Source organism: Meleagris gallopavo, chromosome 2 (genome assembly GCF_000146605.3).
Source record: "Meleagris gallopavo isolate NT-WF06-2002-E0010 breed Aviagen turkey brand Nicholas breeding stock chromosome 2, Turkey_5.1, whole genome shotgun sequence".
In the NCBI taxonomy this organism is placed as follows: domain Eukaryota; kingdom Metazoa; phylum Chordata; class Aves; order Galliformes; family Phasianidae; genus Meleagris; species Meleagris gallopavo.
In genome coordinates this window covers 53,183,147-53,199,862 of record NC_015012.2, presented here as the reverse complement: position 1 = coordinate 53,199,862, position 16,716 = coordinate 53,183,147, and the positions used below count along the sequence as shown (strand labels likewise).

Here is a 16,716-nt window from a genome sequence, read left to right as displayed (position 1 = left end):
ACTGGTGGACCTCCTGCTGCAGTTACAGTCAGAAAGTGTTGATATGTTCCACTTGCTGAACTATGCAAAGTTAGCACAAAAAATTTATACAAACAGATTGCTTGTGAAATCTTAGAGGAATAGAGGTTTTGTCAGTATCTTTGTTTGATGATGGCTGGTTTTCTGCAGGCTCATTATCCACACAGTCAACAATGAAGAACAAATTTTTAGCTTGATATCAGAGAATGACCATGAGTGAACAATATAAAGCTGCTACATTTCTGAACTAGCGAGCATTATAATGCCATAACCACATAAGATAAACTACATTCTGAAATCAGTTTGTCCTGGAAAAAGAAGAATCCAGGTCCCATACCTGAAAAACAAATACAGTGTTAAAGCCAATCAGCTATCATCAAAACAAATAATCTTCTTAACCTTTTAATTGCTCTTTACTTAAACAAACAAAACATAAAATAAAGAAAATTATGGCTCGAAATCAACATTTCCATTTAAAATACTAGAAAACCAACAATTGAAGCATCATGGCCAGGAGGTAGCTATAGTATATGACTACTTCACTAAGCTGTCTCTTTGTCTTCAATCAAAAGCCCCTCACCCTTTAGCCACATGGAATATAGATTACAGTTCAAGCAGACACAAAGTCTTCCATTTCTGAATACAGACTCATGATGGGAACAAATACACATCTCAAACAAAACCAAGAAAGATGCTGAAGCAAAACTTATCATAAGCAGCTTTTTCTCCACAGCTCTGGTTTCATTAACATATTCCAGTTATATTCTTCACAAACGATGTCAATAAATCATAATCTTCCCATCTTTCCCCAGAAAAACTGTACAAGGATAACTGTACACATGCCCAAGAAATAGAGGATGTCATTTTTATTGGAGGTCCACAGGTAATTGTATCACATTAGGGAGTGGAAGAATTTTGTAGTATGGCACAACACAATATCTCATTCTAAACACTTAAAACAGAAGGTTAAATGATATGCAACATGGTAAATCAGTAAGTCTCCATCTTCCAGGCACCACTGAAAAATTAAAATAAACTTTAATAAATTGAAAAAAATATATAGTCCATTAATTTGCACTGTCTTTAAATGAAACAGCACTTTGAAAGTCACAAATAAAAAAGCAGCACTTTCTCTTAATACCAACACCACTGTAACACATACTGTAGCGTGGCATGCAAATCCGTATCTGTAGTCTTTTTTTTTTTGTATTAACAAACGGAATGGTAATTTTTCTATATCAAATACTAGTAGCATAACATGTAAGTGCAGATCATTCTGGCCACGAGTGTGGTAAGCCTTAACAAGTGTGTATTACAAGAGCATAGAACACAGAGCATGACACTTACATCCAAGAATCTCTCTTTTGTACTGAACATGGTCTTTGTTACAGACTGAATTCCAACTTGCTGTACCCAAACTGCAGGAAACAAGAATATTGACCATTTCTGTTTTTTCTTAAAAAAGAGATGTGGTCACCATCAGAGCATAGCCGTTAACAGCCTGGTCAAAAAAATGCCATAGCTCCACTGAAAAAAATAAGCTGTTTTTTTAGTAGACTCCATTATGCAATAAAGTTTCCATTATAGCCATGTTACAAAGTCTTACAGTGGTACTGCGGTGTCATTCCTGTTAAGTAAAGATTTGTATGGACACCAAGAAAAGGTGCAGTGTTCAAAGAAGCTGTTCAAACTGAGCTAAGCTTCACAAGACCACGTACTGAGTCTTCATGCAAAGAATCCTGGCTGGCTAGACTCAGGACGTGCATTGTATGGCTGTGTGTAATAGGACTTCCACTTGGCAGCATCCCAGGGGGTGAAGGAGCTTCTTCAGGAGTAAGAAACTGATGACCTTCGTGTTCCTCTTTCAAGGGTATCATGTCTGTCAAACCTGTGTCTGATGTGAGATTTGGCATGGAAGATGGTGGTGTTGGTTGCCCTAGAGTTAGAGTTGCACAAGGCCCACTGATAGAAGTCTTTCCAGGTAAAGGTAGCTCTTCACTAGTTATGCTGGGCTCACTCTGTAGTAGTGGGGTGGCAGCAGCCTGCAAAACGAATTTAGTGCTCTGAATGCACTGATCTTGGTCACACTGTAGAACGGAAAGGTGTAAAATTATAAAGCAAACAAAACAGAAAAAAAAAAAGAAAGAATATGGACAAACGGTATGGGAAAGGATGGGATGTGAAGAGAAAAAAGGAGAGACATTAGTATCATCCTATGGTTAGCCATCCAAAAATCCCACTGCATGCATAACTAAGTCAGGGCTTTGGATTATTATCAAAGTAAATTATTTCCACTGATCACATAAGGGTTTTTGCTACCTCCAAAATAGTATTTTGTAAGTACTGTAATGCAGATACTTTCTTAGACCTGTTTGAAGCCACTTGGAAAACCAAGCTGAACAGTCCTTGTGTAGCTCACTGCCCAGGACACGCAAAACCTGCCTGATTGGGGGCAACAGAAGCAGGCAGGTACATCACTTCTCTCAACTTGTTTCACCCTTGAGTAGCTGGCAGTTCAGAGGCAAATTCAAACTTTATCCCATGTTCATAAACAGTAGGCGAGTGTCTTTTATTTTACTGGTCTTTCTGAGTAAGTACTAAAGCACTACAGATTTTTTGGATGCCGATGATGATTTTATGTAAATATAGGCATCAACACTGCCTCTGTGATCCCACTTTATTTTCCAATTTAATAAATATATTCTTACTCTAGAAGATGTGTGCAAATAAGGCAGCACTGTCTATATATTAATTGATAGAAAAAAACAACTTGCACAATTTTTAGGCTGCTTCTCGATCAACTTAATTTTGATAATATAATGAATCAAGCTCGCAAACAAGTTTTCTGGCAAGCACTTTCACAATAGCAAGACAAATTCAGCATTATATAAATCCAATTAAGTTCAGTGAATATTACTAGGAACACTTTTGGCACTGCATCATTCCCAAGCACTGTTGATATAAAACTGTCATTCATTCCCAGAGATGACAATACAGGCGGGTGTTTCAGCTCACTAAGGGGCCAGCACATCTACTGCCAAATTAGGTTTCTTTAACATTATCTGGAATGATTTTGAGAGCTTCTAAAGACAATAAGTATTAATTCATCAATTATAACATCTGTAGTTTTTCCAAATCCTGCTTGATTCATTTGCACCACTACTGTTGTGTTGTGCAAGACAAATTACACAGTCGATTAACACCACTATAAATTCAATGCAGTAAAGAAAATTTGGAAGCAAGGTATTATATATATAAGCAAGATATTATTATATATATACATACACACACACACGTTTATTCTTAATTAAAGGATTCTGTTAAAGAAAGATATTCTACTTTATGACTAACTCCTTCAATCTATGTCAAATTACTGAAAGACATTACAAATCCAACATCGGTTCAAGATATTTCCAGTCCCAACCATTGTTACTGACGCAGCAATTCACAAAAAATTCCCATTAATGTTTGCACTGTGATGCAAACTCACAGAAAGACTTTTGCTTCCTCTAGTATATGATGAAAGCCATTACTATGAGTGGTTCCTCTGACATGTTCAGATCTTCTGATGCTATCAGATGATGGATGCACATGCCATCATATTCCAAAAGCTTGCAAGCTGACTACTTAGTCTCAGTAGATAAGCACATATTTTAAACACAGCTAAGGAGTTCAGAACCCTGACACCAAACACTTTCAGAGAGGCAAAAGTCTGATCCTTACACTATCCAATACTTCATCTTTCAGAAAAACAAAGGAACTGGCTGTTATATAAACTGAGTTTGTACAAATTGCAGGCAATTTTTTTCCCTAGATAAAACCGAACTGCTCCAGATGAACAATTTAAGTAGTCCCAAATACTTTCAGGGGAATTATTCATAGGCTTAAAGCCAAAACTTGTCTAAGTACCTTTCTAAGGAGAAAATTGTTCAGCACTTTTTGAAGTCATGCTTTCAATTACTAATTCACTGTGAATAACTTTTTCTTGATCAATATGCTGTTACGCAATTCTGCTCGTTTAAATGAAACTACAGCCCTTGAACCAACCTTCCTATGTAGACCTTAAAAATCTGTTACCCAGCTCTTCAAACTTCAGAAAGGACAAACAAAATCCCTGGAAAATCCTATCTGAAAAACAGTAACTAAAAAGCATGTTAAATAAAGGAACACCTACAACTACTGGATACGCTGAAAACAATTTTAGCAACTGACTTACTGCTTTAGTGAAGCTTCAGCACAGTTCTTCAAAAGCAAATCATTATTTAATATGTTGAGGCAATACAAGTTCATAGTCTTAAAATAGCTGGAGGTAATTTACTTGAAATCTTTGTACGGTCTGAATTAATTTTCTTTTTACTGAACTCTACCGCATCTTAGCTGAATCAACACCAGAAAGACAAAGCAGCATTAAACAGAATGCTGTAGAACTTTTTCAGGTGCTGTCCATCTCTTCATTTTCCATGCACCTGTGACTTCCATAAAGCCTTTTATCTTACTCAGACACACAATTTCAGGCTTTATTTTTTCCCCTCTTTTTTTTTATTTAATGAGGAGCGATTATCATGAAATACCTCATGTACAACAAAAGGCTGTGATCAGCTTTCAAAAGCAACTAGGTAGATGGGTTAAACGAAGCTCTCAAAAACATATGATAGAAGCAGCACATACTATACCAATAGACTAATAGTAAACTAAACAAAGAAATCAGATTTGTTTATAGGGCTCGCATGTTTTTTCCCCACTAGATTTAGTATATGATTCTTAACTAAATTTGAAATCTAGGGGCAAAGGTCTACCAGCTGTTAAGTCACAAGAAAAAAAAGAAGGCAAGCTGTGAAATCTAAATAATTAAAAACTAATGTAGAAATTATTCCACCAGTACCTTCTTACTTTAGATCTACTGATTTTATTTTCTACTTGCGATTTCCACTGTTTCAGAGGAACAGCATATTCCAAAGGTAAGACATGTTTAATAGATTCTAAAGTACAGAATTTCAATATATATACGCATAGAAAATTTCAGCCATTGCTATTTTATTTTTTACATTAAAAGGCACTAACCAAAGCAAATTAGACGCAATCTAAAACTCTTAGTTTATTTCACAAATAAATACAAACAACTTTGCCTGAAACAATAGTCTTAATTTTCTCTAGAAAATCAGCTTTTTCCCTAAGCTACATAAAACATACACGTTAATGAAGCTCTTGTACATGGCAGTGTTGTTTTTACATTTCTAATGCCAACGCAGAGATAAATTACTTTGAATTTAAAATTAACTCGGTTAAAATTGTTCTAATGCTGGTAACATTAAAGAATTTTTCAGTCCTCAAAGATGAAGGAAAAATAGGTTAAATTATCTGAGCATCTCTGAATGAAGTACAAACAAAAAGTTCAGACATCTGACAACACTGAATGACAGTGCTAGGCAATAACAGAAAAGATGCTGAAATATCATACTATATAGATATGACAGATGAGCAAAAATGGAGAGATGGAGATGTGTAACTGTTCACAAGGGCTGTAGGATTCTACAGCCAGCATCATGGTACTGTCCAGCAGCCGAGCAATGAGCACAGCAGACAATGGACAGCTTAACTAACATGAAGTGCAGTGCAACGGAGCGGTCAATGAAGAGAAACAGCTCTGATGTAAAGGGACAGCTACTCTTCTCTTCCAGGGATTTTACTTCAAGACTAGATAACAGCTTCTTCTTATGGACTGAATGATCAGGAATGGTTGGAACACACTGGGGGAAGTCCAGGAGCAAAACCTCTGAAAGAAGTCTCGTCTATGCACTCTGATACTGCTCTGCTTGGCTGCAGTGAACGTTGACTAGGTAAGGTCCCCAAGTTCTGTCTGAGGCCATGAAAAATCACTGTACTATAGTAAATATTCAAGGGAACACATCTGTAAAACTCTGAGCAAAGTGGGGCCCCAATCCTTGCTGATCTTTGTATTGTCATTGTAGAAATATTTACCCCTAATAATGAGAATATGAAAAACCAAGGGGAAAGTACAATGAGACAAGTCAGAGTAAACATTCCCTGGATCAGCTGGAATCCTTTTTGCAAAACAGTACTAGAAGTACTGCTGTGAACATTCAGGAGAGGACTCGCTGCACGTTTCATAATCTTAAGTTGCACATGCACTGTAATAGAATAAAAGAGACAATAAACCCTTTAATTACTGAACTTGCACAGAGAAAAAGGAGAACTGAATATAAAGGAGTCTGGATAACAAGCAGCTCCTTGAGCACTGATAGAGAGATACCTAGAATGCTGGATAATAAGTGAATTTCTTTATAAAATGAATCTGTCCTGATACAAAGGCAGACAGAAGTAAAATCTAGCACTTCAATAAGGCATTAGAGAATCTCTAAAGATATACAGTAGAAGTAAACACAGCAAGTTCCTCTTCAGGGAAAAAAAAGTGCATAGAGTGAGATGTATTCTGTATTTTTTTTACAATGGACTACTAAAGAGGAAAAGACCCTGAATTAAAACCCAAGAATCAACTCAGGCTTTTGTGATAAAGCTAAATGTTGCAGAAGAGCAGATTCAGGTAATAGTTGGGTTTAAGAATTAAGAACTTTTCCATAATACCAAGAAATCAAACCTTACAAAGAAATGATTTCACAATGGTTAAGATGCTGCATTTCACACAACCCCTCTACTTCTTTAGAATGAGAAGAAAAATACTTGGGCAATGAAACTAATGAAGATCTTGTAAAAATAATTAGCAATAAAATGCTAATAGGGAAATACTATGAAAATATCAGATCTACACATCATTAGCTCCAAGCAATCATGCCTGTCATGTGGATAAGAATATTAAGAAATTGGCTAATGAATTTACCAGATTCATTTAAAATTATATTGAAAAAGAACACTAGGAATGTCTCAGAAAATAGAATTATATGTGGTACTGACCTTCAGAAAAGTGAGTATAGCTTCAAATCTTACTATCATAAGGCAAGCAGTAAGGACAGAACAGGAGAAAAAGCTCTTTTTTATATAAAGACCTAAAAATAAAATTAAAAGAAATAATAGTATGGGCCTTTGAAGCACTGATAATAACAAACTTTTTTTTTTTTTAACAAACCCCAACTTTCTGAGATTGTGCCAAATTAAGTCAATAACAAAAAACAGAGCAGATCTCATATAAAACATTCCATATCTCAAAGGCAAAAATCACCACCAAAAAATTTTAAATACAAAAACAGCACCCCACAGATGGTATCCTGAATAAGAGATAATGTATTGCATTGAAAACAAGTGTCTGGCAATCTTAAATGTAGATTGATATTTGTTGTTGTGGTTTTTTTCTTTTTTTTTTTTCCAACTTAAATGCGGAAACAATGATCTCTGCTAGGAGATACATTAGAATAAATGAAAGCAAAATATAAAATATTAAGCATCATAGAAAGATTTTAAATATGACCAGCGGCTAGTTGAATGAGGCAAAATAATTCTACATATAAAGGTATCAGTCAATGGGTAAAAGATTTGAGGGAGAAAATGGAATGAGGGAAAAGAGAGTAAAAGCGTGATAGAAAATGCTCATTATTTTTTTCTTTAATACCAATTGGCAAGAGACATTCTGTGGATTTAGTATCACATCTAGAACTTGAGATTCAATATAGACATAAGATGTAATGTATTCTTGAAAAAAGTAAAAGGAGTCTTGCTATAAAACTGTACTAGAACACACTTCAGACTTCTGATAACTGATTTCCTACAGTCAGTCAACTTGCTAAAATAGTGTAATTATCCCTGGTGATACAGATTTTAAGTCAAGGAATATAACTTTATTTCTCCTTTTCTGAAAGTATACTAATACAAGCTGAAGTTTCAGATATACACCCTTCAAAACACTTCTTTGAGACCTACCCGCCTCAGCTCTAAGAACACATTTTTCACTGTAGGTCTCTGCCTTTACTCCCAAGAGATATGCAACATTTCAGAAGGGAAGGCAGAATAATATTCCATGTATTGCCTAATCTTTGTCAGCGAGTGGGAAAAAGGAAATCTTTTCTTCCACAAACACTTTCCTTCTCCAGTTCCACATCCACTGCAGTCCTGGGCTTGAGCCAGTCAATTGCTGAAAACTTCAATCACCAGAGGAAATTCTGACATTCACTTCTGAACTCTGAGTAAAAGGAATTCTAGAGAATTTTGTAGTGACTCCTTCTCTAAAATAAATGGAATGTCAAGTGCCTTGTTTGTCCTTTACTGTAAAGTGTACTACACTGCCTTTCATTTAAAAAAACTACAGCAGTCTTTTTTGGGAGACCAAGTGAATGGTTGGCATTCCCAGCACTGCTGGGAAGAAGTTTGCCCTCAAACTTCTGAAGAAACAAAGACTGTATACTGGGATGAGAGAGACTGGTTATGGAAAGCTGGGAAAAGCATTACAAGTCACTTCATGGGAAAAGTTTTAAAGAGAATGATGACATTTTACTTGATTAATCCAGTAATACTTAAATTGCAATAGAAAATCTTGAAGCCAAGTAGAATGGCTGAAGGCAACTAAGCAAGTAGTAACATGAATTAGAATTTATTTTAAAGATTCCAATATGTGGATGAGATCTTTGAATTAGGAAAATTGATTTTGTTGTTTGATGCTTCGTGAGATAAGAAGTAGGAGAGAGAAGAGTAAACATAGGTTCTAGGTTAGAATGCAGTAAAAGCAAAACATTAAACAAGAACAATTAAGAAGTTGTATCTCACTGCACTGCTGCAGGAAGGAAATATATTTATAATTTCCTATGCCCCAAACAATTCAGGAAAGAAGGAAAGATTATGAATAGGGAAGAGAAAACAATGCTAGAGAGACAAGGAAACTAAGTAGATCTTTAAAAGCTTGCAGGAAAACACTAGAGAAATTTTAATGCTAATAGCCAGCTGCCACTAGAATCCAACTGGTCTTGGATACAGACCAGGAATAATACCCTGAGATAAAATGGCATGCATCAGTGTCTCAAAGAGATTCCTCCATACAAAATATGACCCCAATACATATTTAAAGCTTCTTCTGTGAGATCATTTTCAAGAATGAAAGCTGTACATTGCAAAGTGACTTTGATAACTGTTAAAGAACCTAAACTTGCCCTGGCTCAGATAATGTGATGTTCTAGGACGTAAAGGGGTTCAAATCCTTGAAGATATGCACTTGCGTATTTACAAGTATTACACTCTAAAATCTAAACAGCTACCTGTTTGACTTAAAGTAATACTATAACAGGTATCTCCATTTCTGCAGATAAATTTGGCCTATCTTCAATCAAACTGATACAAGATTTGCTCATTAACATCTCATACAATGTCTTCTTACAATGTGACTTGAATTCCTATAAGGTTAACATAGTTTAATGCAAAGAACCTCTTCAGGGCTTACGATCATAAACAAGAAACACCTTCAGAAAGTTCAGGCAGTCCCTGAAAGAACTTGGGCTATCTTGAGTTTTGCTTTCTTTATCCTCATGTGACAACAACTCCTTTCCGTGGTTAAATTTTTTTGAGTAAAATTTCCACAGAGCATTACCTTGTTCTGCACAACTGAATCTCACAAAGATTTCAGACTTAATATGATTCTAATACATTTCTTCATAAAGGAAAACAACGAATCCTCCACTTAATAAGTAGAAAAAGCATAGGAACTAGAGCAATAATTTTATACCATATTATCAGCAATGCTGGAACTAATCTGTTTGAGAAGAGTTACACTGGAAGGCTTTGTGGCCTCCTCTTTGTTGGCAGAGAGTACATAACTCATGTCTTCTTTGACAAAATCTTAAAATTCAAGATACGTGGAAAACAACTCAAAAACAGGCACATATGTAAGATGCTTGCCTTTGGAAAAAGATCTCTGAGTTATTCTCTTCTTCTTGGCACTGGAAATCCTATCTTCCATTATGATAGTAATTGCTACCAGCAAAAAAAAAAAAAGTAAAAACTATTGGCACAGCTTCAAAATATGTTTTAAAGTTTTGTTGTAACAATCCAGTTGCCATATTTTGTTCATTGAAAGCTCACTGTCCTCCTGTCTTCCTTCATTATACTTGTCCCTTAGAAACTCCTTTGTTCATCTTTGCTTTTTAAAACATATTAGTCTATGCAAAACTGCAGCGTACAAGCAAAGAAGGAAACAAATACACAGAAAGTGCTACACCAAGTAACAATCAGCTGGAAAGCAATGAACCAAAGCAAGTCTACAATACTTGAATATTCCAGTTCAAAACACAGCACATGTCAAGAGTACAAGTCAAAACACCAGTATACTCAGTAAACCAACAGCAAGAAAAGCCTCTCTTTTTCAAAATCCGGGAGCATTAACTATCACACTATGTGAAACATACATTACAATGTTCTTCTTTCTTTACTGTTAATAAAGAAGTCATTCCACCCAGTGTCAGCTGTATCCCGTTAGTTATTACTTGATTAGTTCACATGAAAGTGAAGAAGGAAAACATTCACAGGAATCTTGATGAACAACACTACGGGATGATTCCTACCATGTTGCTCTGAGATTGTGTGGCCCCATACATAGTAATGCCATTTGATGGTCCTGCTAATTGTGGCGTATCTGGTTGTATAAATCCTCTTCTGTCAATTAAGCTATGGAATAATCAAAATAAAGAAAAAGAGAGTTAGAACAAAACTTTTGTTCACTAATTACCTCCTCTAAACAAAAGGAAAGAGAAATCTTACAGCAGTCAACAGACATTAATGTATTACCAATATCTTCAAAAGTCACCTTTTAATCATCTGAATAAGTGCAAGACTTCATTTCTAACTATCTGCAAAGTTACTGCTTCCTTGTAATACCTTCCATACAGTTATTTGTACCGCTACTTGTCTGGAGGCTTAACAGGGACAAAAGACTTAGAAGCTCTACTTCGAAAATATGCATATTAAACTACAGGTGTGAAAACAAATTACAAACTCACCAGCAAACTCTGAATCAGAGTCCATTTCAAAGGGTCTTTTATTCTTTCATTTTTACACCTTTAAATTAAAAGCTCAAGTCCAGAAATACTCATTTCCTAAAAACTAATCATAAAATTTAGAAAGAAAGATGAGCTTTTGTTTAGACAACTTACTTCCCAGCTGCTTCATGACAGCTACCTAACACCACTCACAGTGTTCCACTATTCTTATCAAAGTGATGTACTTACAAGAACATGTTAAAAAAAAATGTTTTGTGGGGAAATTATAGAAATAAATAAAATCATACATAAGATTTTAAAGAACAATAACTGGAATCACCCAATGCAGTTAAAGATTTTGCTGAAATTCCATATTTAATTTTACTCTCAGTTTGAGAACTCATTCCTTACTTCGGTTCTGCTAGCTAATAATCATACAAAAAGGTGAATATAAAGACTGTAATACGGTAATCTACATGAACATTAGCTCATTACTTCCATACAAAACAAGAACTTTTCAACAGCTTATGCTTCAATTCATTCTTGTTGTTGTTTGCTTTTAAATTAGTTTCAATTACATTTTCACACTTTTTCTTTTAAAGTCTTAGATGAACACGTTATTTCTCTGTGACATTAACAGCGTTGCTTCCCATCTGGAAAGCTACAAGTTTGATAGGTCAAGAACGCTAAAAAAAATTAATTTCCTCCTGGCGTCCACCAGAAAACAACAACAACAAAACAATCCCACAGGATATCAAATTTTAACCAAGATATTTTAGATGCTGCTACTAAAAGACAGGAATGCCTTAAAAAACCCAAGAGCTAAAATCAGCATGGAACTAGTTCTATTTGCTGACTTATAGAACTTCTAAATCACCCCTAAGTCAAGATAGCCTCAATTTTAAAAGATAAGCACATGCATAGAAATAGATAAGGCATTTCCCCTCTCAAAAGTCAATGATGCTTCCACCACTCATAAAACTGTTTAAGATCTCCTCACAAAGGTCTGCAGAACAGATTTTTAAAGTACACTCACATCACTTAGAAATCAATCGGAAATTAAAATCTGCCTTGTGGAAAGCACTCCTTCAAAAATCATCATCTGCTTCAAAATAGCATATGATTGATTATGTCAGAACTCTAGTTAGACCTATCTGACAGCTATGAATCAAATTAAGATTTGAAAGTTACTACTGAGGATACGTAAAGTGTATTCTGAATTTTCCAGCATGACTGTTAAATGAGAAACATTATCTTTAATGGCAGTGAGAAAAGTTTCAATTATCATCTTAGTCTACATTCTATTTTGAATTTTAAGCTGCTATTGCTAGTAAGGCATCTTTACCAGAATTTAAGGGAAACTACATCTGAATATCTAGTGACTTGGGTTGTAGCTGAGATTAAATATTTCAGAGAAATTTTATTTTGAAACAGTATGTTAGACTCTTTGATTTCAGACCGGGAAGAAAGTACAAAAAATGCAATGCCGTAAGTTACATTGTAAAGTGAGTGAATTTTTAATCAGTCACAAACTACCTCCCTGCAGAAACTCTGCATGTACTTCAGCATCTAAATAAATTACATTAGCACATGGAATTCAGGAAGAATATGTACAAACTCTGTGAAAACACAAGAGTCAATGCCAGTTTGGTCTATCGCATGAGGCTAACTGCATCCATCCAAGTAGCTATTTCAAATATTAAGAAACATTTGTATGGCTTTAATACTTATTTCCACATAGGGTCAAACAAAAGATTTGGAAGCAAGGCATCAAGTTTTTCTATGACAAACAGAACAGCAGGATTAAAGGGCTGGCCTAAGGCACCATCACCGGAGTCAAGAAGCTAAGGCAGGATTACTCTTTCCCACACAGGGATTACAATGTTAACCTAGAACAAAGAAATCATAACTCGGTAATCTCATTCATTAGAAAAGATGCCAGCCTCTCCTGCTGACCTCCTAGCGTTCTGTAGAAGAGTTTCTGGTATTCATAAGAGCAAAGACAGAGACCCTACATTCAAAGATACACCTTAGCCACTGAACTATCAATTCATTTCCTCTTTTCTCAGTAGTTCAGATTCAGGTCTTATCTCATTTCAGGCAAAGCAAACAAGCTACAACCGAAAAGTATCGTCACAAAATTAATCTACAAGATGAAAGTCATCTTATACTGGGGAACTGGGCCTCTTCTGTACACATATTAGACCAGCTATCTAATCACCAGGCACTGAAGTTAGATGAGAATTGTGACCCTCTTGCTGCCAGTCATTCTTTCTCTAGTCTCAGCTCTGCCTGTCATTAAATCAAGCTAGAGAACTTTATCTAACTCTGAAAGTAAGACTATTGCAGAATTGTAATGGAAATATGTGTCAGAAATTAAACCAGTAAGATTTTCTAGAATTACTTTGGTGTAAGGGAACCAAGATTGTCCTGATTTTGTATACTCTAAAAGTAGCATAAGTAAAGAAAAGTTATCATCCATTTAAATAAAAGAGTTCAGAGACAAAATAAACAATTATCAAACTAGCTACAGAATTTAAGATCCAGGTACATCCCTCTCAGAGACTCATACCGCATGCATTAGATTTGTAAGAGTTTATTTAACTTCCAATAGCTCATCATGCAACATTTCATTACGAAGAATTTTTTACTGCCAGCAGTTTTTAACTGCAGCGGCAAAGGTTCAAAGAACAAATAATAATTCTATTTTAATTTCAGAAATCAACCTTAAATCCACGTATTTTATAGGATCCAATCACTAACTCAGTTTAACCAAAGTTTACCAACTTGCTATTCAATTAATGCTTTTAAAGGACAGCAAAACGAAACATTACTTGCTGAGTAAACTCAAGAAATTTGAAAGAATATTTTTCCAATCAATCATCATTGTGCCTTCACTTATGCTAACAGTACTTTTGATGCTCTTACCTTGGAGAGAGGGGCCCACAGAGTGCAGCACAGCAATTAGTAAAGATGTTGCCATAACTGTATGGATTATAGTTTTCTTTACCTCTTTTATTTGACCACGATCCTTTAATCTGAAGAGATAGGAACAAGTTGCATCAGATGTAATACAATACAGAAAATGACTGAGGCAAATTAAGGGTTCCCAAAACAGCAGCATGCTGCTCATAGAGGCAGACCAGAGAAATCCCAAGACTGCACCTCCCTAACAGCTTTGGGCTATTATGAAAGCTGGAAACTACAAACTTACATGTAAACACAAGCTCTGCCTCCATAGATTTAGACAGTCAAAAATCTCAAAGGACAAATACGATCACAGTAGGAATACGAGCTCTAAACATTTTTTTGCATGATGGTCAAAGCTAAATTTTACAGGTATTACAGCCTGTTCCACAGAAGTGGTTCAACTGCAACATACCATTACAGCCAGCAATAAAGCACTTGTTTCCCATACTCTTGGGCAACTTCCAAGCTGTCCACATAGCACTATTTTCCCTTAAAGCCCACAAATGGCTCTAAAATATTATGAAGCAATTGCAGTCATTAAAGCAATTGCAGTCATTATTGCCTTTTATCCCATACTATGAGTGTTTTTTTTAAGGCAACCTTATTTTGCTGCTTGTGAGGTGCTTGAGAGCCTGACTAAATAAATGCCTTACTGTATTCAGCTGAAAACGTGTGCTTTAATTTGTGTTATACTGCTGCAATTCCCTGCTATTTGACTTTCAACAGTCCAAAAGAGATGTGAGGCCTTCTTGTTTGAACACTTACAGAGGCACATTCCAAGCCTGATCAGTAAGTTTTTCCTGTTCTGTATGTAGCTTTCCCAGTTTGTAATTGTAACTGTTGCCTTAAGTAACGACCAAGCATTTATTTGACAATCTCTAAGATACTACTTTTATATGAAAAAATACCTATTAAAAAGGTACAACAGAAAATTACAATAATTTTAATCTTGCAGTAATTTGTTAGAGTATCTGCTAAACTCCAACATTTTCTAACATTAACTAATTAGCTTTATTTTCTCCTTTCATTCATTTCCTATCTCTCACTTGTTAGTGAGCAAAAGACACAAAAAGTCTTTACACAGTTAAATATAGTTTTACACCAAAACAACAAAAAACCACGTGCAAAGCAGACCAACTAGAAATGAGAAAGTTGACTTTTGAATTAATGACATACTCCTCACGAGAGGTCCTAGACCTCAGAATGTCAAGGAAACTAGAAAAAATATGATAAAAGGAGAAAAATTTACTTTGAGAATTCATCATACTCCAAAATTTTTTACAGTAATAATATTTTCAGTCAAATGGTATTTAGGACTCCAGGTAAATTTACTGAATTAAAATGTATGAAATATACTTGTTTCTTTGTCTTCTTTCTTCTGTATTTTCCTTTTTCAATATACAGATCCTGTATATTGAAATATACAGGATATATGACATACATAATGGACACACTGTATAACCAGAACATCTTTAAGCCACAGCTACAGTACAAAAGAGTTCTTCTGACATTTCAAATCAAATGTGACCAATTTTATTCCTTCTTTCCTATTTTGACATTCACAAAACTATGCACCTGTGACTGGTCTAAGAATTACAGAAAAAAACACAATGAATTTTAATCATCTCACCACCATATAAAAATATGTATGTGGAAACTATGAACTTACATCTTCATTTGTTGTTTGATTGGAGCTGATCAAATACGTGTGAAAACCTGAGAGGCCCACAATGGACCATACAGAGAAAAAGCACACCACAGCTTCCAGCACAGTAATTGAATGTCAAGGAAATACACGCAAATGAAAAAAAACAGATAACATATCCAATAAAAGATAGTTAAAATTACAAAGTTCTGTGTAGTCAACTTATAGTCCACGACTCTATTGAGACCTTCAGGTTACTTCAAAGGGCCCAACAAACACTAAACTTAGAAAACTTACTGTCAATATGCTTTGCTGTACGGGTTATGTAACATCATCAAGACAAGAAAATATTTTAGAGTCTATGCACTGAAGAAGGCCAAAAATTATTGAGTGGCTCTGATCTCAACTGCTGAAATTAGAATTTACATGTTCACTCTGAAAATGCTGCCACACTTCTATTAAGACAGGTACACTGACAAATAACAGAATAACACTTCTAAGGGTTTGGGGAAACACAAGATTGGTTATCTAATGCTAGTTGAATAACAAAGACTGAACAGACATCCTTAAAAATATTTAGTGTACAACAGGTGTCTTGAGCAAGGGTGAAGGGATTTAGACCTGTGCTTACATAACTAACTAGAAAACTGCCTCTCAGTTATGTGTGTTAACTGTTGGATTGTCCTGTCTATCTTCTGCTACTGAAGCTAAGATGCAGAAAGGTATCCCAAAGCTGGCACCAAAGCGCATTAATCCAAATTGAAATACAAATCCACTTGCTTTCTCAAATCTATCTCTCTGGATATTTAATAACTGGGTATATTCTATTTTATTACTGTGAGTGTGCCTTAATGACCCAGCCTTGGGAAATGGCCTGGAAAACAGTTCCTGTTATGCCTGAGCAAAAACAGAATCACAGAAAGACCTCATTCTAGCTTTCCAGTATTTGAAAGGAGTGTATAAACAGGAGGAAGAACAACTGTTTACGAGGGTGGACAGTGATAGGACAAGGGAAAATGGTTTAAAACTGACAGGGGAGTTTTAGGCTAGATATGAGGAGGAAGTTTTTCACACAGAGGTTGGTGATGCACTGGAACAGGCTGCCTCAGGAGGCTATGGATGCCCCATCCCTGGAGGCATTCAAGGCCAGGCTGG

General features: G+C 35.5%; 1 protein-coding gene across 1 annotated transcript; it reads right to left on the bottom strand.

Moving 5' to 3' along the window:
* Positions 1 to 407: 407 nt before the first annotated feature.
* ZDHHC14 (zinc finger DHHC-type palmitoyltransferase 14) lies at positions 408 to 15,699 on the bottom strand (the record flags this gene model as incomplete). Its single annotated transcript, XM_010707317.2, has 4 exons — positions 408 to 2,105; positions 10,533 to 10,635; positions 13,875 to 13,984; positions 15,586 to 15,699. Coding segments are annotated over 4 exons (729 nt in total), but the record flags the coding sequence as incomplete, so codon positions are not given.
* Between the last annotated feature and the right edge of the window lie 1,017 nt (positions 15,700 to 16,716).